The sequence below is a fragment of the Chiloscyllium plagiosum genome, unplaced genomic scaffold (assembly GCF_037043375.1).
Source record: "Chiloscyllium plagiosum isolate Xiang-an unplaced genomic scaffold, Cpla_swu_hap1 HiC_scaffold_14, whole genome shotgun sequence".
Classification (NCBI taxonomy): domain Eukaryota; kingdom Metazoa; phylum Chordata; class Chondrichthyes; order Orectolobiformes; family Hemiscylliidae; genus Chiloscyllium; species Chiloscyllium plagiosum.
Window position 1 is genome coordinate 74812337 of NW_028270152.1, and position 26980 is coordinate 74839316.

Genomic DNA, 26980 nt, shown 5'->3' on the forward strand with positions numbered 1-26980 from the left:
CTATTAGTTTTAAAATAGTGATGGAAAAAGATAGACCAGATCTAAAAGCTGAAGTTCTAAATTGGAGAAAGGCCAATTTTGACGGTATTAGGCAAGAACTTTCAAAAGCTAATTGGCGGCAATTGTTTGCAGGTAAAGGGACAGCTGGAAAATGGGAAGCCTTCAGAAATGAGATAACGAGACTGCAGAGAAAGTATATTCCTGTCAGGGTGAAAGGAAAGGCTGGTAGGTATAGGGAATGCTGGATGACTAGAGAAATTGAGGGTTTGGTTAAGAAAAAGTTGGAAGCATATGTCAGGTATAGACAGGATAGATTGAGTGAATCCTTAGAAGAGTCTAAAGGAAGTAGGAGTTTACTAAAGAGGGAAATCAGGAGGGCAAAAAGGGGACATGAGATAGCTTTGGCAAATAAGAGTTAAGAAGAATCCAAAGGGTTTTTACAAATACATTAAAGACAAAAGGGTAACTAGGGAGAGAATAGGGCCCCTCAAAGATCAGCAAGGCAGCCTATGTGTGGAGCTGCAGGAGCGGGGAGCTGCTAAACAAGTATTTTGCATCAGTGTTTACTGTGGAGAAGGGCATGGAAGACACAAATTGTGGGGAAATAGATAGTGACATCTTGAAAAATGTTCATATTACAGAGGTAGTGGTGCTGGATGTCTTGAAATTCACAAAGGTGGATAAATCCACAGGACCTGATCAGGTGTACCCGAGAACTCTGGGAAGCTAGAGAAGTGATTGCGGGGCCTCTTGCTGAGACATTTGTATCGCTGATAGTTACGGGTGAGGTGCCAGCAGACTGGAGGTTAGCCAACGTGATACCACTATTTAAGAAAGGTGGTAGAGACAAGCCAAGGAACTATAGACTGTTGAGCCTGACATTGGTGGTGGGCATGTTGTTGGAGGGAATCCGGAGGGACAGGATTTACATGTATTTGGAAAGGCAAAGACTGACCAGAGATAGTCAGCATGGCTTTGTGCGTGGGAAATCTTGTCTCATGAACTTGGTTGAGTTTTTTGAAGAAGTAAAAAAAGAGGATTGATGAGGGCAGAGCAGTAGATGTGATCTATATGGACTTCAGTAAGGCAGTCGACAAGGTTCCCCATTGGAGGCTGGTTAGTAAGGTTAGATCTCATAGAATCCAGAGAGAACTAGCCATTTGGATACAGAACTGGCTCAAAAGTAGAAGACAGAGGGTGGTGGTGGAGGGTTGCGTTTCAGACTGGAGGCCTATGACTAGTGGAGTGCCACTAGGATCAGTGCTGGGTCCACTACTTTTAGTCATTTGTATAAATGATTTGGATGTGAACAGAGGTGGCATGGTTAGTAAGTTTGCAGATGACACCAAAATTGGAGGTGTAGTGGACAATGAAGGTTACCTCAGATTACAACAGGATCTTGATAAGATGGGTCAATGGGCAGAGGTGTGGCAAATGGAATTTAATTCAGATGAATATGAGGTGCTGCATTTTGAAACAGCAAATCAGAGCAGGAATTACACACCTAATGGTAATGTCCTAGGGAGTGTTGCTGAACAAAGAGACCTTGGAGTGCAGGATCATAGCCCTTTGAAAATGAAGTAGCAGGTAGATAGGATAGTGAAGGCGGCGTTTGGTATGCTTTCCATTATTGATCAGAGTATTGATTACAGGAGTTGGGAGGTCAAGTTGCGGATGTACAGGACATTTATTAGGCCACTTTTGGAATATTGCATGCAATTCTGGTCTCCTTCCTATCGGAAGTATGTTGTGAAACTTGAAAGGAGTCAGAAAAGACCTACAAGGATGTTGTCAGGGTTGGAGGATTTGAGCTATAGGGAGAGGCTGAATAGGCTGGGGCTGTTTTCCCTGGATCGTCAGAGGCCGAGGGTTGACTTTATACAGGTTTATAAAATTATAAGGGGCACGGACAGGGTAAATAGACAAAGTCTTTTCCCTGGGGTGTGGGAGTCCAGAACTAGAGGGCATTGAATTAGGGTGAGAGGGGAAAGATACAAAAGGGACCTAAGGGGCAACAGTTTCACACAGAGGGTGGTACGTGTATGGAATGAGCTGCCACAGGAAGTGGAGGAGGCTGGTACAACTGCACATGGATATATGAATAGGGAGGGTTTGAGGAATATGGACCAAATGCTGGCAATGGGACTAAATTATGTTGGGATAACTGGTCAGCATGGACAAGTTGGACCAAAGGGTCAGTTTCCGTGCAGTACATCTCTAAGACTCTATAACTGTAGTGCACACTAAAACGGCACGGTGGCCCAGTGGTTAGCACTGCTGCCTCACAGCGCCTGTAGACCCGGGTTCAATTCCCGACTCAGGCGACTGACTGTGTGGAGTTTGCACATTCTCCCCGTGTCTGCGTGGGTTTCCTCCGGGTGCTCCGGTTTCCTCCCACAGTCCAAAGATGTGCGGGTCAGGTGAATTGGCCATGCTAAATTGCCCGTAGTGATAGGTTAAAGGGGTAAAGGTAGGGGTATGGGTGGGTTGCGCTTCGGCGGGTCGGTGTGGACTTGTTGGGCCGAAGGGCCTGTTTCCACACTGTAAGTAATCTAATCTAATCTAAGTAAAAATCACTTACGACACTGCTTCTGTGAGATACATCACTGCACACCTATTCTAATATCATTCAAATCTACCATTAGACCTACAGGGTTACAACCAAACAAAAATAAATCGTGATAACGGTCAGTGTTCGGATTTACTTCCGTCTGCCTCAAAACTGAGACTGGAGCCATAAAATCCAGCTGTGCATCCTTCCAGACCCAACATGAAGACAGCTTGATGCCCTTTGAGTATTTGCTGTCAGGGGATTCAGGATCTTCACATCTCTATCTGCTGTTTTTAAAGAAAGTTTGAGAGCTCATAACAATCACAACATAATTCTACACAACATAATCCTTTGTAAGTAATGGTCTTCAAAAGCTACAGTCAATTTCCACAGATGGGTGTAAAGGCTTTTAACTAATATGACATATGAAGGAGTTGGAAGGGCTGAGAACTCAATTATACAAAACTTTGAACAAAAACACCATACCATGTCCTAACTCCATCCTTCTGAGGTTAAATCCTCAACTTATGGGCGGCAAGGTTGCTCAGTGGTTAGCACTGCTGCCTCACAGCACGAGCGACCTGGGTTCAATTCCTGCCTCGGGCAACTGTCTGTGTGGAGTTTGCACATTCTCCCCGTTTCTGCATGGGTTTCCTACAGGTGCTCCGGTTTCCTCCCATAGTCCAAAGATGTGTTGGTGAATTGGCAATGCTAAATTGCCCATAGTGTTGGGTGCATTAGTCGGAGTAAATATAGGGTAGGAGAATGGGTCTGGGTTGGTTACTCTTCCGAGGGCCAATGTGGACTTGTTGGGCCAAAGGGCCTGTTTCCATACTGTAGGGAATCTAATCTAATCAATTATAATCACCAAACATACCTTAATTGACACTGCCCACCAGTCTTCTTTGCCACACCGTTGTATAAAGATTCTGCCTCACACATCATCAAAATTCCCATGAGCTGTATTGACATCATGTCTGTGACTCTCATGTCCCCAAGAAATGGGAGTTAAGATCTTTTATGTGACATTTGACAGATACATTTTTCTGCTGTGCAAAATCTGGCTCAAGTCGATACTTCCTCCAACTGGAGGTCCTGGTGAATCATGACTCTTGTTGCACTCCAGCTTTCATCAAAGCCTTCAACCCATGTGGCACTACTCTTTACAGCCAGCTCCTTCTAACAGGATAGAGAAAGTAAGTAGTCGTATCTGCCGGTTCGGGGACAGGGTCTTAGTGTGGGTCTTTCAGGAGTGACACTAGGAAACACTGCAATGCACAAAGGATGACAGAAATTTGGAATTTTCTTCCTGAGCAGAAACGGAGTCAACTGTTACTCTGAAATAGATACATTTTTGTTACCCAAAAGTACCAAGGGATAAGAGGAAAAGCATCGTTATGAAATCGGACAATGTTAAAAATCACACAACACCAGGTTATAATCTAACAGGTTTATTTGGAAATACGAGCTTTTGGAGCGCTGCTCCTTCATCAGCTGGTTGTGCAGCATCTTGATCTACGCAGCTATTTGATGAAGGAGCGGTGCTCTGAAATCTAGTGCTTCCAAATAAACCTGTTGGACTATAACCTAGTGTTGTGAGATTTTTAACTTTGTTCACCCCAGTCCAACACCGGTACCTCCAAGTTATGTAATTGGAGTTGTAGATCAACCTTTTATTTTATTTCAAAAATATACTTTATTCATAAAATAATTTGATGGTCTGTACAGTTGGTCATGCCATACATACGTAAACATTTGCATACAGAGATCAGAATTTATCATTTTTATACAGGTCTGTACATTTTTCAATCATATGCCCATATAATTAGCTGAGGCGTCAGCAGAGCCCAAATGACTGCATGGGCCCCCTGTTCTTCGTTAGGCAGGCAGACTTTACACAGTGGTCTTTCCCCACCGCGCCTTAGCGGCAGCTGCCCCAAGCTTCAGCGCCTCCCTCAACACGTAGTCCTGGACCATGGAATGTGCCAGTCTGCAACACTCAGTCGGGGTCAACTCCTTCAGCTGGAAGATCAACAGGTTTCGGACCACCCAGAAAGCGTCCTTCACCGAGTTGATGATCCTCCAGGCACAGTTGATGTTCGTCTCGGTGTGCGTCCCGGGGAACAGGCCGTAGAGCACGGAGTCCCGCGTCACGGCGCTGCTCGGGACGAACCTCGACAAACACCACTGCATTCCTCTCCAGACTTCCTCTGCGTAGGCACATTCCAGAAGGAGGTGTGTGACAGTCTCGTCCCCCCCGCAGCCGCTTCGAGGGCAGCGTGCGGTGCGGCTGAGAGTCCAGGCATGCACAAAGGATCTCACAGGCAGAGCCCTTCTCACCACCAGCCAGGCCATGTCTTGGTGCTTGTTGGAAAGTTCTGGCGATGAGGCATTCTGCCAAATGGCTTTGACAGTCTGCTCAGGGAACCGCTCGATAGGATCCGCCCTCTCCTTTTCCCGAAGGGTCTCAAGGACACTACGTGCTAACCACTTCCTGATGGACTTGTGGTCAAAGGTGTTTTTCTTCATAAACTTCTCCACGAAGGACAGGTGATACGGAACGGTCCAACTACTCGGAGCGTTCCGCGGCAGCGAGGCCAGGCCCATCCTTCGCAACACCGGGGACAGGTAGAACCTCAGTACGTAGTGACACTTGGTGTTTGCTTACCGGGGATCCACGCACAGCTTGATGCAGCCACACACAAAGGTGGCCATCAGGGTGAGGGTGGCATTGGGTGTATTTTTTCCCCCATGCCCAGATCTTTGTACAGCGAGTCCCTTCGGACCCGGTCCATCTTTGACCTCCATATGAACTGGAAGCTGGCCCGGATGACTGCAGCGGCATAGGTTCTGGGAATAGGCCAGAGCTGTGCCACGTATAATAGCAATGACAGTGCCTCACACCTGATGACCAGGTTTTTTCCCGCGATGGAGAGCGACCGTAGCTTCCATCTGCCCAGTTTCTGCCTCACTTTGCTGATACGCTCCTCCCAAGACTTGGCGCATGCCCCAGCCCCTCCGAACCAAATATCCAGCACCTTCAGGTGGTCGGTCCTGACGGTGAAGGGGATCGAGGATTGGTCGGCCCAGTTCCCAAAGAGCATGGCCTCGCTCTTGCCTCGGTTTACCTTGGCCCCCGAGGCCCGTTTGAACTGGTCACAGATGCACATGAGTCTGCGCACGGACAGCGGATCCGAGCAGAAAACGGCGACGTCATCCATGTACAGGGAGACCTTAACCTGCAGGCCCCCGCTGCCTGGAATAGTCACCCCTCTCAGGCTCGCATCCTTCCTGATGGACTCAGCAAATGGCTCTATGCAACACACAAACAAGGCAGGAGAGAGAGGGCAGCCCTGCCTGATTCCAGATCTGACTGGGAAGCTATCTGATTCCCACCCATTGATTGAGACTGCACTGACAATGTTGGTGTAGAGCAGTCTGATCCAATTGCAGATTCCCTCCCCAAAGCCCATTTTGGAGAGAACATCTCTCATATACCTGTGTGATATCCTGTCAAAGGCTTTCTCCTGGTCCAGGCTGGTCAGGCAGGTGTCCAACCCTCTGTCCTGCACGTAGGCGATCGTATCCCTGAGGAGTGAGAGACTCTCAGCGATCTTCCTGCCCGGCACAGCACAGGTTTGGTCAGGGTGAATCACCGACCCCAGAGCAGACCTGACCCGGTTGGCGATTACCTTTGACAGAATTTTGTAATCCGCATTCAACAGTGAGATTGGTCTCCAATTTTTGAGTTCCTCCCTCTCCCCCTTCCTCTTGTAGATGAGGGTGATGATGCCTTTCCTCATGGATTCGCTCATGGTACCTGCCCGAAGCATACTGACATACACCTCCAGCAGGTCCTGGCCAATCAAGTCCCACGGAGCGGAATAGAGCTCGACCGGTAAGTCGTCGCTTCCGGGAGTTTTATTCTTTTCGAAGGACTCGAGGGCCTTGGTCAGCTCGTCCAGAGATAGCGGCTGGTCCAGCTCTCCCGTGTTCTGTCGTCTAAGACCTCCGTGATAGAGGACAGGAACGACTGGGAGGCCGTGCTGTCGGTCGGCTTCGTGTCATACAGACTGGCATAGAAGGATTTACTGATCCTCATGACGTCAGCCTGAGATGACGTTATCGAGCCATCTTCTTCCTTCAGGCTGCTGAGCACGCAGCTCTCTTTGTGCACCTTCTGGAAGAAGAAACGTGAGCACGTCTCGTCCTGCTCCACCGAGCGGAACCTGGACCGGAAGATTATCTTGGAGGCCTCCGAAGCAAAGAGCGAGGCTTGCTGGCCCTTCACCTCCTTGAGGTCCTCCGTGACATCCACCCCCATCGTCTGCAGCAGGAGCAGGTTCTGCATACTTTCCTGGAGCTGGGACAGTTTTCCCCGCCTCTCTCTCGCCTCCTGAACACCTTTGAGGATGAAGAACCTCTTGATGTTCCCTTTTACTGTTTCCCATCAGTCCGCTGGGGACTCAAAGAGGGGCTTCACGGTTCTCCAACCTGCGTAGTCCCTCTTGAGCTCCTCAATGTTTCCCGGGGTCAACAGCATTGTGTTCAGCTTCCACGTTCCCTTACCAGCCCGCTGCTCGTCCTGTAGGTGACAGTCGGCCAGCAGGAGGCAGTGGTCAGAGAAGAACACCGGCTTGATGTCGGTGGATCTGACCGAGAGCGTTCGGGACACAAACAGGTAATCTATCCTTGAGCGGATAGACCTGTCTGCCCGTGACCAGGTGTATCTACGCTGTGCTCCGTCTGCAGGGGTGCTGAAGACGTCATGCAGCTTGACATCTTTTACCGTATGGCTCCACTGAATGGTGGACCAGACGTAAGGGGATAAATGGCCTCTTCCTACGTTCCGGTGACCCCCATGTTCTCAGTAAGCTTTTTGGTTGTGTTGATGCAACTGATTGGCCATTGTTCCTCTTATGTAAAGCACTGCAGGCCAATATCGCTGTTATAAGTACTACATAAATACAACTTGCCCTTTTGTTTTTGAGCTAAATAGACTTGTATAAAAGAACTGGATTGATGAAATAACATGACACACAGCAGGTTAATACACCGCAGAGTGGGGAAAAAAAGAGGGACAAACATGGACTGAGCATTTGGCTTCTCGCTACACCCCAGGACGGGATGCTAAACTGAAATACTGGATCACTAAAGCCACCAAATTGGCTCATACAGCACAGCCCATTTCTGCTCAGATTTTCTTATATGGCACAGTGCCAAAGTAAGCATTGCATTTATCCAAATAATGAATGAGGTGGTGAACAAAAACAACTGAACAAAGTGATCAGCACAGATCTCAAAATCATACTGGGAATCTACTTAAAAGCATACACGGGGCTGGTGGAAGCAGTATTATATTTATGTGCTAAGTAATCTGTGCTTTTATAAAGAGCAAGAGTAAGTGTCTTGCACTTATGCAATTTTTCTATCTCATATTTTATTGATATTTGGTCTGAATGCAGCGAATGGAATGAAAGTGAAGGTAGTGATTGTTTACTAAAAGCAGACCTGTAAATAAAAAACAGATGATGTGATTTAGCAAGAAAGCAGGCAATTAGTCACAGGAGTACCTGGCTCCCATGGCTGCATCAATATTGGATTACTAAGAACCTTGAGACACACTAAATTCAAAACAAGTGATCGATCTCCAATTCCATTGGCTTCAGGAAGGACCAATCAATGTATCAACAGTACACCTGATAACTGACAGGGCCCACCAATTCCCAACTTACAAGAAACAAAGGCCAGAGTCCGCCGACTCCTACAGCCATTTGGTAACGCCAGAGTCCGCCGACTCCCACAGCCCATTCAGTAACCACCAGAGTCCGCCGACTCCCACAGCCCATTTAGTAACCACCAGAGTCCGCCGACTCCCACAGCCCATTCAGTAACCACCAGAGTCCACCGACTCCCGCAGCCCATTCAGTAACCGCCAGAGTCCGCCGACTCCCACAGCCCATTCAGTAACCGCCAGAGTCCGCCGACTCCCACAGCCCATTCAGTAACCGCCAGAGTCCACCGACTCCCACAGCCCATTCAGTAACCGCCAGAGTCCGCCGACTCCCACAGCCCATTCAGTAACCGCCAGAATCCGCCGACTCCCACAGCCTTTTCATTAACGTCAGAGTCTGCCGGCTCCACATCCAGTTCGATAACGCCAAGAATCAGCTGACTCTCACAGCCCGTTCAACAATGCCAGAGTCTGCCGACTCTGAGAGACCATTCAGTAACGCCCACAACCTGCCAACTCCAACAGCCCATTCGGTGACGGCAGGGTTCGCTGACTTTCATATAATCGGAGACAAATGCAGTGATTCCATTTCAATGGGAACAATACTTTGGTGGTGGATGGGTAGTGGTGGACAAAGGACAAGAGAAATATTTTTGATTTGATGTGTTCTCTCCAGAAAGAGACATTACAGAAAGAAATTGAAAAGCCTTGATGAAGGAACAAGTCTTATGCTGTAAAAACCTTGGAGGTTCAAAAGAACAGGTTAGCAAATGAGATGGGGTATGATGTACTGAGTAAGGCACCATTAGTTGCTTAGCATTTGCACAATTACAGGGTATTGCAAAATGTTATGTGCACTTCTTTACTCTGAGATAGTGGGTAGAATGGGCAAGAGAATTGGAGTTGACTGTGAAAGTGTCTGGGTGTTTACCTCCTGAATCATGCCGATGAACTCTGAGAAGGCCCAGTTCAGTTGGTTGAGGACACTATTCAGGAAACTGGCTGCCATTTCGGAGTCAGAGCGAAGCAAGTCAGCCATGTGTTGTTGCAGCAAAGTAGAAGGACAAGGTTCTGAGAGGAAGAAGAAAAGCTAAGTTAACAGTCAGTATTAATTTACAGAGATTACAATCATTAGGGGAATCTGAATAAAACACAACAGATTATGCAACAAACACCTCAAAAGTATAAATGCAGCAAACGCTTTCTCCATTAAGCATTTTGAGTTTTTATCTTTTACCCAACAGTGGTACAGCTGGCTGTGTTGTGGTTTTATGAGTTTAGCACACAACCTCCTCCACCAGAAAAATAAACTGTGAATTTAAGGTGGACTGTGATATGGTGCCAAAGGTGGCCTGCTTCTCGGGTGAGTTTCAGCCACAGATAATCTGAACCTACGGTAGGAAGCGAGCGCCATTAGTGAATGTGACTCATGTGCCTGAGAGGATATGATCAGAATCTCAACTCAAAATTGAACAGATTGGAGTTACCAATATTCTGGTTCAAGTTGAGACATTGACTAGGGGAAGATGAAACCAGTAGCAAGGGCCAAACAGAATAGTACTGACCTTCCAAAAACTTCAATGGTTGTAGATTTTCCTAACTAAGACTGGCTTTCCAACAAGAGAAATGCAAAAAGTTTTCAAGGTGTTCAGTCACGTAACGTTAATTATAGACTCAAGTAATTTCCTGACAACAAATGTTATGTTAACTGATCTGTAACTGTCTGGTTCCCCTTTCCATCTTTCTTAAGTAGCAGTGTTATGTGCAATTTTCTATCCAAAGCAAATGGTTCTGGTTCAAGGGAATAGTGAGAGATTTAATTAAGACATCTGTACTACCCTCAGATAGTTTCTTTAAAACACTGGGATAGAAATAATTTGGATTGGTGGCAGGGGAGAATTTGGAATGCTGGAGGGCTGATAATGATACCGACATAGTTACTGGCCATGGAGCTGAACTGAGCTCAAACCAGCTGTCCCTGCCTATCCACCAATATTTCTAATGTTTAAATGAGAAAAGATCAATTGTGAAAAAGAATTATTGGACTGTTCCCACTAACCCCACCCCCAAAACTAGCACGAGGTACATAATGAATGATGGATTTTTGATGCAGAAAATCAGTTGTCAATTTAACGCACTTGACATGAAACCACGTGTGTCTCTCAAACTTGACTGAGCTTTTTTTGAGGAAGTTACCAAAAAGATTGATGATCACAGAGCAGAAGACGTTGCTTATTTGGATTTTAGTAAAGCCTTCAACAAGGTTCTGCATGGTAGACTAATTAGTAAAGTTAGGTCACATGGGATTCAGGGAGACCGTGTCAACTGGCAACATAATTGGCTTAACGGCAGGAGACACAAAGTGGTGGTGAAGGGTTCCTTTTCAGATTGGAGGCCTATCACCATGGGTGTTCCACATGGATTGGTTCTGGGTTCTCTTTTGTTTGTCATTTACGTAAATGATTTGGATGAGAATATAGAAGGCATGCTTAGTAAGCTTGTGGACGACACCAAATTGGTGGCATAGTGAAGAAGGCTTTCTAAGGTTACAAAGGGATCTTGATCAAATGGGTCAATGGGCTGAAAAACGGCAGATGGAGTTCAATCTGGATAAATGTGAGGGACCTAGGGGTGCAGTACATAATTCTTTGAAGTTTGCGTAACACATAGACAGGGTGATTAAAAAGGTGTTTGGCAGGCTTGCCTTCATTGCTCAGTCCTTTGAGTATAGAAGTTGGGAAGTCATGTCAAGCTTGTACAGGCCACTGGTGAGGCCTACTCTGGTGTGTCCAGTTCTGGTTGTCCAGTCATAGGAAGGATATTATTAAGCTGGACAGGGTTTAGAAAAGATTTCCAGAAGGTATGGAAGGTTTGAGTTATAAAGAAAGGCTGAATAGGCTGGGACTTTTTAATCACTGGAGTGTAAGAGATTGAGAGGCAATCTGATAGAAGTTTATAAAATAATGGGAAGTATAGATGGAGTTAATGATAGTTATCTTTTCCCTAGGATGGGGATTTTAAGTCTAGGGGGCACACTTCTAAGGTGAGAAGGTAGAGATTTAAAAAGACATGAGGGGCAACTTTTTTTATCCAGAGAATGAATTTCCTGAGGAAGAGGTAGATGTGAGCACAATTGCAATGTTTAAAAGACATTTGATAAGTACATGAATAGGAAAGGTTTGGAGGGACATGGGCCAGTAGCAAGCAGGTGGGACTAGTTTAATGTGGGATTATGTTTGGCACAGACTGATTGGACTGAAGGGTCTGTTTCCATGCTGAATGACTAAAAGACTATGAGACATTAGGACAGATTTGGTTAGATAGGTAGACTGTGAGAAGTGTCTTAAAGGAAGATGGGGAGATTTAAAGAAGGATTTCTAGAGCATTTTCAGTAGGTAAAATGTGCCTTCTTCAATTAAACAAAACCTCAGAATAGTGTTTCTGGTGTATTTGCTAGGACAACACTTCAATTAATTACATCCTGCTTATCTTTTAAAAATTTGAACAAAAACTTGAGGGAAAACTATTCCCTGTTGGATTCTCTATGTTAAGACCTCAACCAATTAAGAGTCCACACTAACCAATCGCTACCCACTTTTCCGATGTGGTGTAAATTGCTGTTCCCCTTGAAATTTGGCATTGAGTCTGCCTGTTTATTCAGTAATTCTAAAAGTACTACACAAGTTCAATTTGTCAGTATTAGCCCTTGCACAAAAAAGTGAAAAAATGTTTTTAAGCCATCCAAGCACAGAACAGTCCCTCACATCATTGGGACTAGTTGCATGGAATCATAACAGGAAGCAAAACTTTTAATACTGACACTCATAATAGGAGGATTATGGAAGAGGAAATGAAAGCTGCAATTCTCATGCCCTTTCTCACAGATGCAAAATGGTTTCCAAATACAGAAGTAGCAATACAACTTAGACTGATGGGCTTGTGATCATGCTTCACCTCTCCGCAGCAACTACTTCAATTTTTAGCTTGCAGTAAACAATAGCTGAAGTGATCATACCGTGAAAAGCTACAGTCCGATGACTGAGCTAACTCTGGGAAATGGAGTCAAAGTGAAAAGAGTGCATTACTTGTTTGCTAAAACCCCGTAATTAGTTGCTGTACATTGGCCAGTTTCTGTCACTATTTGGAAATCCCGTTGGCTTTAATCAATATAATTGGTTGTAATGCCTTTCCTGGAACATTTATCACAAAATGCATTGTACAATTGATGAAATGATAGCACGTTGATCAATGCCAAGCTTTCAGTCACCTTTACAACAAGAAGTCTCACAATGGTTCTGGTGTGGCAAGCCTTAACACAGTGCCCAAATTATCCCGGAAAGTTGCTGCTAACTTGCCTGTGAAATGAACACCCTTGAGTTTTTAGGCAATTTGGACAATGAATGAATGGGTTGGAGAAGGCTACACGTTGTTCACCACAGCTCCAATCTAGTTGCAGCTCCTTTGGGATCACACAGTGTGAAGAGCATGCACTAACCCCTGATCAGCAAAGTTTAATAATACAGGAGCACTGACTGTCAAATGCTACCATATTTCTCATGCAGACAGAGATCTGGCAAATCTATTATCATGATGAATGAAATCACAAATATACTGGTGGGTGTATAGATTTCAATGCTGAAATGTGTTGCTGGAACAGCGCAGCAGGTCAGGCAGCATCCAGGGAACAGGAGAATCGACGGTTCGAGCATAAGCCCTTCTTTCCTCATTCCTGAAGAAGGGCTTATGCCCGAAACGTCGATTCTCCTGTTCCCTGGATGCTGCCTGACCTGCTGCGCTGTTCCAGCAACACATTTCAGCTCTGATCTCCAGCATCTGCAGACCTCACTTTCTCCTATAGATTTCAATGGCCTTGCTGTGCCTGAGAGTACAAACCAGATAGGATCACATTTTCATTCTTCCAGAGGAGAGGAGGGACAAGTGGTATGACAGAACCTAGAACAGTACAACACGGGAACATTAAACTAATCCCTTCTGTCTGCCCAAGGTCCATATTCCCCCAATTCCTTGTTTATTCATGTGCTTATGTAAAATGTTCCTTAAACGCCCCTATCATATCTGCCTCCACCACTACCCCTGGAAGTGCGTTCCAGGCTCCAACCACACACTCTGTGTAATAAACTTGTCCCTCATATCTCCTTTGAACTTTCCCCCCTCTTACCTAATATGCATGCCCTCTAGTATTAGACATTTCAACTCTGGGAAAAAGATCCTGACTGTCAACCTTTTCTATGCATCTCAATTTTATAAACGTTTTTATCAGGTCTCCCCTCAGACTCTGCCACTCCAAAGAAAACAACCCTCATTTGCCCAGTCTTTCCTTTTACTATACCCTCTAATTCAGCACCCTGATAAACTTCTCCTGAACCCTCTCCAAAGCCTTCACATTGTTCCTCTAATGTGCTGATCAGAATTTGAATGAAATATTCTTAAGTGCAGCCTAATTAAAGTTTTATAAAGCTGTAAAATCACTTCCTCACTCTTGTACTCAATGTCCCGACCAAGAAAGGCAAGCATGCCATATGCCTTCTTTACTACCCTATCTACTTATGTTGCCATTATCACTGGAATATTAATCCAGAGACCTGGGTAAAGTTCTAGGTACTCAGATTCAAACCCCACTGCAGCAGAATTCAAACTCAATTTAAAAAAATAAAACCTGCAATTAAGAGTCTAATAATATCAATGAAATCATTATTGATTTTTGTTAAAATCCATCTGGTTCATTTTGTCTTTTAGGCAAGGAAATCTGCCAGCATTACCTGGTCTGGCCTACATGCAACTCCAGACCCACAGAAATGTAGTTGAAACATGTTGGCCTGGTCAGTGATACCCAGATCCTATGAATGAATCAAAAAGTCTGCGTGTGCCTAGCCAACATATTCTGTTCCGAAACAGTTTTGTGTTCAAAATGAGACACATCAACAGAAATAAAACACTTGCAGCATTCTAAGTTATTATCCAGCATTACCAAGTGACATATAACATGCAGGATATTATCCCTTTGTGATGTCCAATTCAATGCAACAAGTTCAATAAGGAGCAGGGTTGCATCTCTACTGCCGCATAAAGAACTCCACAGTCAGGTGAAGCTTTCATTAGTCACACTGTAGAGCTGTCTCTATTCTGTCCCGCAAATATATCCCAAACCAAAAACAAGTAGCAACTACAACCATCCAACAGAGGTATATTTCACACATTTTGTGCCTCCTCCAAATAAATCTGATAAATTAATGCCAGATTATAACAGCGCAGGGAGGCACAGAAGGGAAAAACTATTATTTAAACCCAGTCTTCCCATCAGACCTCATACAACTCGCATTGTGAAAGACCCTTCTGATTTTACGTATGAAGGAGTGAGTGAGAGAAAGCTTTTTTGTTGATTCCTGAAAGTGATCTAGTGGAACCAGTCAAATAACTTACACCACTGTTCACTTTGTCAGGCACATCCTGCAAATTAGGTAATGAGCATTTTGTGCTACAGGTGACAGGATGTTACTTCCCTTCGGACCTATCTGAACTCACTTCAACATGACCCTCCAAATTGGCAGGTAAAAGAGGCAGACAACTTCATCAATATGAACAGAGCTGGGGGCAAATGAACTAGTGTACTGAGGTGTGACATGAATGTACACTAAGAGGTGCCAAAATAGACAGTGAACTCACTAGTTTACATGATTTAAACTCCAATACTGACAGTCTGCTGCTTGGTCACAGCCATTAGTTACAAATTTACAAGATTCATTTGGCTGCTGTTGTGACCATCAGTGATAGCTATACATACTAAATACCACATTTCCCAACATATTGAACATTACATATATACTGTAGATATATTGACAATATGATGCTGGAGATTATTGATAGCCACTTGTGTCTGAGCCCCACTGTCAGCAACCTGTTACTTGACGCTAAAATCATTGCAAAAACTGTAGCTGATACTTCCAAACCAAGTGAGTGTGTGTGGAAAAACAGCAACGAGAACACTAAACTGCAACAAAAGCAAGCTTGTGTCCTCAGTGCACTCTTTCACAATGGTGAGACTTGAACAACATATAGTAGGCAGGAGAGAAGGCTGAATGGTTTCAACCTTTTGTTATCTCAGCAATATTCTCCACATCACTTGGCAGGAGAAGGACACCAACTCAGAGCTCCTGAAGGATGCTAAATCCATCAGCATACCCTCATTACTAATTGTTGGCTTGGTTATCATTGTCAGATGATGACTACTCTAAATTCAAAGAACTTCCATTCAGTGAACTGGCCTCTGGATCATGACCTCCTGGACATCAAAACCTCCTACAAGGATACTTCAACCGAGGATTCCCCAGCACCACTGTTGACAAGGCCTTCAGCTGGGTCTGACCCATCTCCCACACTTCTTCCCCCTCCTCTTCCCTCCCACAATACTGAGAAGGTCTCCCCCTACTCCCCCATCTTCACTTCCCACCACACTAGCGCACACACCCAAAGGATTATAAAATGCAATCTCTGACATCTCCGGTAGGGTGCCACAATCAGACACATATTCCCTTCCCCTCCCTTGTCAGCCTCCCATAGGGATTGCTCACCCTGGTTCACTCCTCCTCCAGTCCCAAACTCTCCCCACACCCCCACAGCACCTTTGTTGACAAATGCAGAAGGTGTAATACCTGCCTGCTTACTTCCTTTCTCCCTCATTATCCAGGCCCCAGACACACCCTTCCAGGTGAAGCAGCAATTTATCTGCACTTCAATCAATCTAGTTGTTGCTCAAATATGGTCTCCTCTAGACCAGAGAAATGAAACACAGACTGGGCCACAGCTTTGCTGAATACCTACATTCTGTCTGAAAAATGACCCTGAGCCTCCAATTGCTTGTCATTCCCGATGAAGGCTTTTGCCCGAAACATCGATTTTACTGCTCCTCGGATGCTGCCTGACCTGCTGTGCTTTTCCAGCACCACTCTAATCTAGAATCTAGTTTCCATCATCTGCAGTCCTAACTTTTGCCTTGTCATTTGAACACACCACAGTATTCCTCTGGTCAATATTTCTGCCTTGGGCTTGCTACAGTGTTCCAGTGAGCTCAGTGCAAGCTGAAAGAACAGCTTTCATCACACCCAACTCATTTTTAACCTACTTATTGTCCCCATTATCAGCTTTTCTTTTGTCTGCGCTTACCATTATCCATCCCTTTGGCTGTCTAACTCTCGTTCTCTCTCTCTCTGGGCTCCACCTCTACCTATTTGCTCACTCCTCCCTCCTCTCTTCACCTTCCACTGTCTTCATCATATATAAAGCTAAAAATCACACTACCAGGTTACAGTCCAACTGGTTTATTTGAAAACACTGGTTTTCGGAGCGCTGCTCCTTCAGTAGTTAGCTTTAGAAGAGGAGCATAAGACACAGAATTTATAGCTAATAGCAACCATCAACACCACTAACCGACGGCTCAAAGTGGACAGGATCTCCAAGAAGATCGCACATATCGACACAGACATGAAGTTTCTGCAGAAATGCAAGAAAGCAGGATTTGCTATAAATTGTGTTTTATGATCCTCTTCCACAGCCACCTGAATGAGCAGCGCTCCGAAAGGCAGTGCTTCCAAATAAACCTGTTGGACTCTAACCTGGTATTGTGTGATTTTTAACTTTGTCCACCCCAGTGCAACACCAGCACGTCCACATCATGCCATTCATCATATATATCACTTTTTCCTAGCTACTAATAGTTATGATGAAGAATTACTGGACCTAAAACATTGATTCTACCTTCTTTCCAAAGATGCTGGATGACCAGAGTATCTATTTTTAGTGATGTCAGTTGAAGAATAGATGTTGCCTCTCCAAATATTGATAAAACTGCCCTGTTCTTCGAATAACATCATGGGGTTTTTCATATACATCTAAGAAGATGAGAGTGCTATTAGCAAGCACAATCAAATCTGTCTAATTCTGCTGAGTAGCAGATTTTTAAAGTAGGCTCTTCCACATACTAACAGTTGTCTAGAAATCAAGAGTGTGTTAGCAGATTTTATCTTCACTGAGTGAATTTCCTAGACTAGGTTTCTTTTTGACTCCTAACAGGAAATCTCCTGACCTAATGGCAGAACAATGTACTGTCCTAACCAGCAATATTAGTTTCAGCTCTCAATCACATTGAGATCACAATCACATCCCAATCAAAACTGCTGACCTTTATTGTGCATTATTTATTACAGCCTTTAATAGTTACTAAACTCATTAAAGCAGCTATCAAATTTCAATGATCTTTATTAAATAGAAGGAAATGAAGACAAATCAAATCTAAATCAACGTTACGCATTTATTATTAGGAAACTTTTAGGCCATCTCGTGCACCGATAACAAGAGGTCCCAGCTAAAAGAAAGGAAGCTGTCAGTTTCTGCAGTAATGGCTGATATGCTGTGTATCTTCAAGAGAAAGGTGGACAGAATCTTGGTTAAGGTGGAAACTCTATCATATATAAGATCAGTACCAAGTGAAAAAAAAATCATGGTAATGGCAGCTCGAGACTAGTTTCTGAATGTCTGAAGGATGAGATAGACAGTTGCCTGCTTTCCTTTCCTATAACTGACCATGAGAATTTAAAATCTGTTTTAATCGTTTCTGCAGTGAGATTGGTGGGCCTAGGGTTCGGCTCAAATGGCAGGGCAGCTACCACACTGATCACATTCATACCAAGAGTGGGGTTTGATCCCTATTTCAGCTGGGGCAGACTTGGGGTTCTGCCTCCTCACCCTGGCCTGTAGTAAAACAATGGTGGCATAAGCTATGGTTTGCCAATTCTCGAGGGTGTTAACTGAAAATGAAGAAGAATGAGTTGGAAGAGTTTGCTTTGTCATACATGAGACTTAACACCAGGTTGAGGGTAAGTTAGCATTTGCTAATCTTATATTTCGTTCATGTGACTGCAACAGATGCACAAAAGTACATCCTGATTGAGGACTGTTGAAAACAAGTAAAACTCATGTGTACTGAAAGCAGTAACAGCGTAGAGTCTATGGATCATCAGGTATTTCTTACCTTACTGTTATACCCTTACACAACGCTTCTGCACAGAATTTTGGATCAATTTGATCCAAATTAGGATTTTCTTTTTTTGTTGAACTATCTAAACTCTTTCCACTTGAAACCAGAAGGGTAGGATCCCCATCCCATCAGCATGGCAGGAGCCCAGGTGAGGCTCCAGAGATGAAAGAGCAGCGGAGACAGTTTTTATAAAGCTTCAAATAATTAACCTACCATAATACTTCCTCCTGCGTTATACCAATTGTGAATTTGCGACCAATAAGATGTAGGATCAAAAGTGGGCCATTCGGTCTACTGAGCCTGCTCTTGCATCCAATTAGATCGCGGCTGATCTGATAATCCTCAACTCTACTTACCTGCCTTTTCTGCATAATCCTGGACTCCCTTATGAATTAAAAATCTATCTGAGCCTTGAATATATTTAATAACCCACACTTGCAAGTCCCAAGTGAGAATGAATTCTACAGATTCATTAATGTGTCTTAAATGGGTGATCCCCCACTCTGAAAGTATGTCTTCCAGTCCGAGACTCTTCCACCAATGAAAACAATCTCTCTGCATCAACCCTGTCAAGCCCCCTAAGAACGCTATATGCTTCAGAAAGATCACTCTCATTCCTCTAGTCAATTACTTCAAAGCCCATTCTCAACTTTGCTCAGAAGTCAATTCCCGGTATTACCCAGTGAATCTTCTCTGGGCTGCCTCCAATGCTAGTAATATTTTCCTTAGATAAAGGGAGCAAATACTCCACTTGTGGTCTGACTAGCAACTTAGTTTTAGCAGGACTTCTCAATTTTAGACTCCAACCCCTTTAAGCCTCACTTAAGAAACCTAATGCACAATCTAGGATGATGTGCCAGTGCAGTGCATTTTCTTCCCAGGAAGTTGCAAGATGGAGAACCTGGTTCTATAACATTTAAACTATCGTAACCTGAAGTTAAAGAAAACTAATTATATTGATTTCTGTGAGATAACAGCACTCAGCACAACAGATTAGGGAAAATAATTTGACCCAAAATACCTCTTGCTTAACATTAAACATTTTTGACGGACAGTAAACCCATGTAATATTGCTTCATTTAGTTTGTCCGTCATTAAAGAAATGTGGAAACTGATGGAAAGGGGGATTGCCATCACCCATAAGGATAAGTCTCCAGTGACATTACTAACCTACTGATACTCACTCTGCAGGCTTGGCATGTTGGCATCTTCTGGTTTACTTTTCAGTAAGTGAGGGAGTCGTGTGTACCTATATCCGAATCCACATCCCTGAAACCAGAAACACAGAATTACTTTCTTTTTGTAAATAGGTCATTAGACCCCTCAAGACTGCTCTGCTATTCAACATGATCATGGCTGATCATCGAGCTCAATATCCTAATCCCACTCAGCTCCAATATTCCTTGCTCCCCTTATCTACCTCCTTCCTGAAAACACACAAATATTTGGCTTCAACCACTTATTGTGGTACTGAATCCACAGGCTCACCACTTCCTGGGTGAATAAATTTCTTGTCGTCTCAGTCTTAAAAGGTTTATCCCTTATACTTAACCTATGAACCCTGGTTCTCCCCCCCATCAGGAACATCCTTTCTGCATCAAACCTGTTGAGTGCTGTTAGAATTTTATAGGTTGCTATGATAACCCCTATATTCTTCTAAACTCCAGTGAAACAATACTAACCAACTCAATCGCTCTTCATACATCAATCCTGCCACCCCAGGAACCAATTTGATAACCCTCGTTGCACACCCCTATAATAAGAACATCTTCTCTCAGATAAGGAAACCAAAACTGCCCACAATATTCCAGGTATGGCCTTACCAATTTCCCCTATAATTACATGACAATATTCTTATTCCTGTACTCGAAGATTCTTGTTATAACGAACGTACAGTTTGCTTTCTTTACCATCTGTTGCACCTGCGTGCTTACTTTCAGCAAATGCATGAAATGGACTAGTTGAACACACCCCGCTCTCAAATTAAAGCCATTCAAATAATAATCTGCTTTCTTGATTTTGCTACCAAAGTGGGTAACCTCACATTTATCCTCACCTGCTATAGATTTGCTCACTCACTTAGCTGTCCACAGCACACTGAAGCATCTCTGCCTCTTCCTCACAGCTGAGCCTTTTACCCAATTCTGTCTCATCTGAAAGTTTTGAGATATTACATTCAGTTCTCTGAATTATTTACAGACATTGTGAATAGCTGGTGTCCTAGTACCTGCCTGCCATTCAAAAAAGCTCACTTATTCCTACTCTTGGTTTCCTGTCTGCTAACCAGCCTTCTATCCACCTCCATACATTAGCCCAATCCCAATTGCTTTGATCTTTTAACATTGATTTCTTATGTGGGATTTTGTCAAAAGTCTTCTGGAAGTCAAAACCACATTCACTGGTTCCCTCTGATCAACTCACTAGTTACATCCTCCAAGGATCCCAATAGATTTGTCAAGCATGATCTTCTGGTTGTAAAACTATTCTGACTGCATCGGATTCTACCACTTGTTTGTGAGCGCTCTGATATAAAATCCTTGATAATGGACACTGGCATCTTTCCACTACAGGCAGCAAACTTTTTTTTCCCCTCTATCTCCCTTAGCCATCCTCCAAGTTCCAGAATCTAAAGAACATTAGAAGCTAACCATTCATGCATCGACTATTTCTGGGGCCACTTTCTTTAGTACTCTGGTAAGTAGATTATCAGGCCCCAGTGATTTATCAGCCTTTAATCCAATCTATTTCTCCAACACAGATTTGCTTCAGTTTCTCCCTCTCACTAAATCCTGGACTCCCCATCATTTCTGGTACATTATTTATGTCCCAGAGTTTGGAGTTGGCAGGACCTATCAGCACAAACTCTCCCAAATTTAAAATTCACAGCAGGTCTGTAGTGAGATGAGCAAGACTGTACAGGGAGGCTTTATACAAAAAAATCCACCTTCACCTAAAAGTGCCATCATGGCCTTCTCCCAAAGTCCCAGCATGCCAGTGCAGTCCTGGGGATAGTTGTATAATAGTCAAAACACTGCCTAGTTACAGTAAGCGTGCTTTAAATGAGTCATGTGAGATGAATGAGGAATCCTTTCATACTGCATGCTATAAACTATTTTATTTCAAGATCTCTTCATATAATGTGGTCACTTTAAATGAGATTACTGCATGCTGAGAGGCAAGTTCCCAAATAGCTGTGTCTGCTGATTTACCTAAGTGTCGGAGAGGATAAAAATCACTGTCAGGTATGAAAAAATGTCACTTCAAAGGCAACATTGCTGAACAAAGATTTCCCTAATGGGGAAGCTCAGTGAGAAAGCACATATTGCTCATTTTTATTCTGAATTTAATCAACTGAGGGTAAGAGGGCTTGGTCCATTGCACTTGTTCTCTAATGTACTAATGGTGCTTAGTACTGCATCTCAGTGGAACTGAGAAAATATCACTTCAATTTACTAAGTTTTATGAAAATATGAAATATATGTTTTGATTCCCACAACCCCTTTCTGAATTTCAAAAGATAAAAAAAACTATTTCCCAGGAACAATCTTCCCATTTGGGTCTGATGCAAAACTTATATTGTTGCCTGTATTATGGTGGTCTGCAGAGATTCTATGATAGTTTAACAAAAGCTCATGAAACAGTACACAATAGCAAAATACTGCAGATCCTGAAAATTTGAAACAAACAGAATGCTGGATAAATTCAGCAGATCTGACAGCATTTATAGAGAGGGGGCAGAATTAGTGTTTTGAATCTGGTAATGACTTCTTCTATTGGGTAAAAGTATCATAAATGTTAAGTCTACGTTTCTCTCCACATATGTTGTCAAACCCATTGAGATTTTCCAGTACTTTATGTACTTGTCTGTTTTCTGTTGCTGGTCTATATCAGCAAGTTGAAATAAGCAGCAAAAGACTAAGTGCTTTATTATAAACCTATAGTTAGTCATAAACACCGGTTTCCACCTTTCCTTGTGGGACTCATTCCTTATCCATAATCCGATCATCACTGGGGAAAATCATGGTTCTTAAATAAGTATCTTTTGATTAATCTGTTCAGAGGTGTTCTTCCACACCTCTGGAACAGGTGGGACTTGAAGCCGTGCTTCCTGGCTCAGATGGAGGGACACTATAACAGTGCCACAAGAACCAAGCTCTTAAATGAATGCAAAGTCGAATGAGCGTCACCTACTCTCAATGAACTCTGGAGCTGCTCAGGTTGATGATAGGGCTTTTATAGCACAGTAATAGTGTCTCCAGCTCAGAACCAGAAGGCAAACGTTCAATATTCTGCACCATTCACTATTCCTCAAATACTTAGCAGTCCTTGTTAAAATGCAGTCAGGCCTGAACAATATCCAGGTTTGGTCTGACAAGCACCAAGTAACATTTGTGCCACACAATGCCAGGCAATGACCATCTTGTACAAGAAAGAATGTAATCATCACCCTCTGACATTCAATGACATCACCACTACCCACTATCAACATCTTGGGGATTACCACTGATCAGAAAATTGACTGGAACATCTATACAAATACTGTAACTACCAAAGCAAGTCAGAGACTAGGATTTCTTCAGTGAGTAACTCATCTCCCATCTTCCCCAAGCCTATCCACACAGGACATGTGAGCAGTAAGTTGGAATCCTCCCCACTTAAAGTGCAATTCTAACAACATTCAAGAAATTTAATACCATCCAGAACAAACCAGTTGCTTGATTGGTTAAACTTTTACAGGGAACACCAATGCTGCAGTACAGAGTGAGACAAACTAGGGGCTAGATCTAGAAGCTGAGAATAGGCGATATAAAGTTGTTTCTGATAGATGAAAATAACATTGTCAGATCCATGCCCTTTTGACCATTATATCTAAAGTTTAAGGAAGTTCTGCAGGTATGCAATGATTTTGGTGACGTAAGTGCCTATGGAATTAAGAATGGTCGTGTGCTGCTATCAGCTGGAGTTCAGGCTATGTTCGTGGAGACGAGGAGCTGAAAATCTTCGCGAGGAAGACAGAAATTTGTGACTAGAATCAATGATATGCATGCTGAGTGGGCTGCCATATTAATTCATAAGATTCGCTGTCTCTACAATTTAATGGGAGATAGGTGGAAAGGCAAATGTTCAGTAGAAGAAAACGGGAAAGAAAATTGAAAGAGGAGAAAGAAAATTGAAAGGAGGAGGAGAAAATGGAAGCTCAACTGAACTGAAGGATTCCCAGATGAAGCAGGTAAGACATTAGGAGAGTGGGTCAGTGATGAAAGGTAAGGTGATTTAAAGAGCAACTTCTTGGAATAAAATTACATTGAGACCTAATTCAGTTCACGAACAACAGAAGGATACCCAGGTTGAAGAGACTGTTGAGCTACGTTGTGCGTGGGAAGAGATTTATAAACAGGGACCTAAGATAAAAACAAAAACAATATAACTTGGCAAAGAAACAGCAGAGATAGGAATGCAGATAAATAATTTGTAGCTTGTGGTGGTGCGTGCAAGGAACCTAACAAGCAGTGTACTGCTGAATCTTATGATCAATGGACTACGACCTTGATAGTAGACAGGGAAAGGTAGCTGAAGTGTGCAGTAGATGAAGGAGAAAAACGTGGTTCTGGCAATATCTGGATAAGGTGATGCTGTGAGATTATGCAGAGATTGACAAACAAGCACTAATGGCTCCACACTAAGTGTACAAACACCACACTGTCAGATCACATCATTCAGGCTAAAACACCAAAGTAGAATTATAATGCATTAAACATGTGCAGAAACAGGATAAACAAAACAAAAGAAAACACAGCAGCCTATGTGTAAAACTGCAGGAGATGGGTGAGATATTAAACAAGTACTTCACGTCAGTATTTACTGTAGAAAAGGATATGGAAGCTAGAGAATTTGGAGAAATAAACAGTGATACCTTGAAAAGTGTCCATATTACAGAGGAGGTGGTGCTGGACATTTTAAAATGCATAAAGGTAAATTTCATACCCTCATCAATCCTCTTTGTTACTTCTTCAAAAATCTTAAGTTAGTGAGACATGATTTCCTACGCACAAAACCATGTTGATTATTCCTAATCAGATTCTGGATTAGTGGTGCTGGAAGAGCACAGCAATTCAGGCAGCATCCGAGGACAGGCAAAATCGACGTTTCGGGCAAAAGCCCCCAGGTTTTTACCTATTCCTAATCAGTCCTTGCCTTTCCAAATACATGTAAATCCTGTCCCTCAGGATTTTCTCCAACAACTTTCCCACCACCAATGTCAGGCTCACCTGTCAATAATTCCCTGGCTTTTCCTTACAATCTTAGTGCTCTCCTTACAATAGTGGAACCACATTAGTCAACCTCCAGTCTTCCGGCACCTCACCTGAGACCATTAAAGATACAAATATCTCAGCAAAGGGTCCAGCAATCACTTCCCTAGCTTCCCGCAGAGTTCTAGGGTACACCTGATCAGGTCTTGGGGATTTATCCACCTTTATGCATTTTAAGGCATCCAGGTTTTCTTTCTGTGCTCCTTGACAGACACCTCATTTTTCAAGATGTCATCATTTATTTCCCCATGTTCTCTCCCTTCCATATCCTTCTCCACAGTGAACACTGACGCAAAATACTCATTTAGTCTCTTCCCCATCTCCTGCAGTTCCAACTAGATGGCCTTGCTGATATTTAAAGGGCCCTATCCTCTCCCTAGTCACCCCTTTTGTCCTGAATGTATTTCTAAAATCCCTTCAGATTCTCCTTAACCCTATCTGCCCAAAGCTATGTCATGCCACCGTTTTTGCCCTCCTGATTTTCCTTTTAAGCATACTGCTACTGCCTTTGTATTCTTCTGGGAATTCACTCAATCTCTGCTGTGTATACCTGACATATGCTTCCCTCTTTTTCTTAACCAAAACCTCAGTTTCTCTAGTCATCCAACATTCCTTGCACCTATCAGCCTTGCCTTACACCCCGACAGGAACTTATCATCTCTGGACTCTCGTTATCTCATTTTTGAAGGCTTCCCATTTTCCAGCCACCCTTTTACTTGCAAACATCCAACCGCAATCAACTTTTGAAAGGTCTTACCTCAAACCATCAAAATTAGCCTTCCTCCAAATTAGAACTTCAACTTTTAGATCCAGTCTATCATTTTGCATCACTTCTTTAAACTAATAGAATTATGGTCACTGGCTCCAAAGTGCTCTCCCACAGACACCTCAGTCCCTGCCCGACCTTATTTCCCAAGAGTAGGTCAGGTTTCACACCTTCTCTATTAGGTACCTTCACATACTGAATCAGAAAATTTTCTTGAACACACTCAACACATTTTCTCCATCCAAGCCCTTAACACCATGGCAGTCCCAGTCTATGTTCGGAAAGTTGAAAAAACATCTACCATAACCACCTTATTAGTTTTACTGGTAACGGAGATCTCCTTATTCTCAATTTCCCACTGACTACTGGGGGGTGTCTAGACTACAATCCCTTCTTATTTCTCAGTTCAACACAAATAACTTTCCTGGACATATTCCCAGAAATATCTTCCTTTTAAGTAAACCAGTAATGTTATCAAAAATGCCACTCCCACCCCTCTCATTCCTTCTTTCATTCCTTCCTATAGGACCCTGGAACATTAAGCTGCCAGTCTTGCCCGTACCTGAGCCACATCACACTGCTGTGATATCACAGTTCCTCAGCTATGTCTGATCCATTTACCAAGCATCCACTCTTGCTCTTTCTCTTCCCTCCCATAACAATAGAGTCGCCCATTCTGCACTTTGCAGCCTACTGGCATCCACATCCAGAGGATCATATGCCACTATTCCTGCCACCTCCAGTGGAATGCCACCACCAGACACATATTCCCCTCACCTGCCTTGACAGCTTTCTGCAGGGACCGTTCCCTCCAGGACACCTTGATCCACTCCTCCTCCATTCCCAACACCTCCCATGCAACCTGACCCTCATTATCTCCTTACCTCCTCCCTCCTCACTATCCAAAGCCCCCATATACATTCCATGTTAAACAGCGCTTTCCCTGAGCTTCACTCAACCTAGTCTGCTGCATTTGCTGTTCACAAACTGGCCATGCTGATCAAAATGTCCATTAACGCTAACTCAACTTGGCCCATATCATTCTAAACCTTTCCTATCCATATATTTCTCCAAGTGCCTTTTGTTAACTTACCCGCCTCAATGACTTCCACTGGCAGCACACTCCAGATGTATATAACTCTCTGTGTAAAAACGTTGCCCCTCAGTTTCCTTTTTATTCTTTCCCTTCTAACCTTAAACTGATGCCCTCTAGTCCTCCATTCCCCAACCCTGGGAAAAAGACTGAGTGCATTCACCCTATCCATGCCTCTCATGATCTTAAAGAAGTGTATAAGACTCCCCCCTCAGTCTCCTATGCTCCCAAGAAACAGTCCTAGCTTGCCCAACCTCTCCCTGTAACTCAGACCCCTGAGTCCTGGCAACATCCTTGTAAAATTCTTCTGCGTTCTTTTCAGTTTAATAACATCCTTCCTATAACAAGATGACCAAAACTGAACACAATATCCTAGTGTGGCCTCACCAGCATCCTGTACGACTACAAATAACTTCCCAATTTCTATACTGAATGCCCTGATTAATGAAGGCCAGTGTGCCAAAAGTCTTCTTC

At 43.5% G+C, this 26980-nt stretch overlaps 1 protein-coding gene across 3 annotated transcripts in view; it reads right to left on the bottom strand.

Annotated features, from left to right (window-relative positions):
* rnf123 (ring finger protein 123) overlaps window positions 1–26980 on the bottom strand; it is a 390439-nt gene that overhangs the window by 164453 nt on the left and 199006 nt on the right. For all 3 annotated transcript variants that reach the window (XM_087994538.1, XM_087994539.1, XM_087994537.1), the window contains exons 31-32: window positions 19521–19605; window positions 9217–9356 (exon numbers count right to left, since the gene is read on the bottom strand). In XM_087994538.1, coding sequence (XP_087850664.1) covers window positions 9217–9356; window positions 19521–19605 — 225 coding nt within the window. The remainder of the gene's footprint in view (window positions 1–9216; window positions 9357–19520; window positions 19606–26980) is intronic.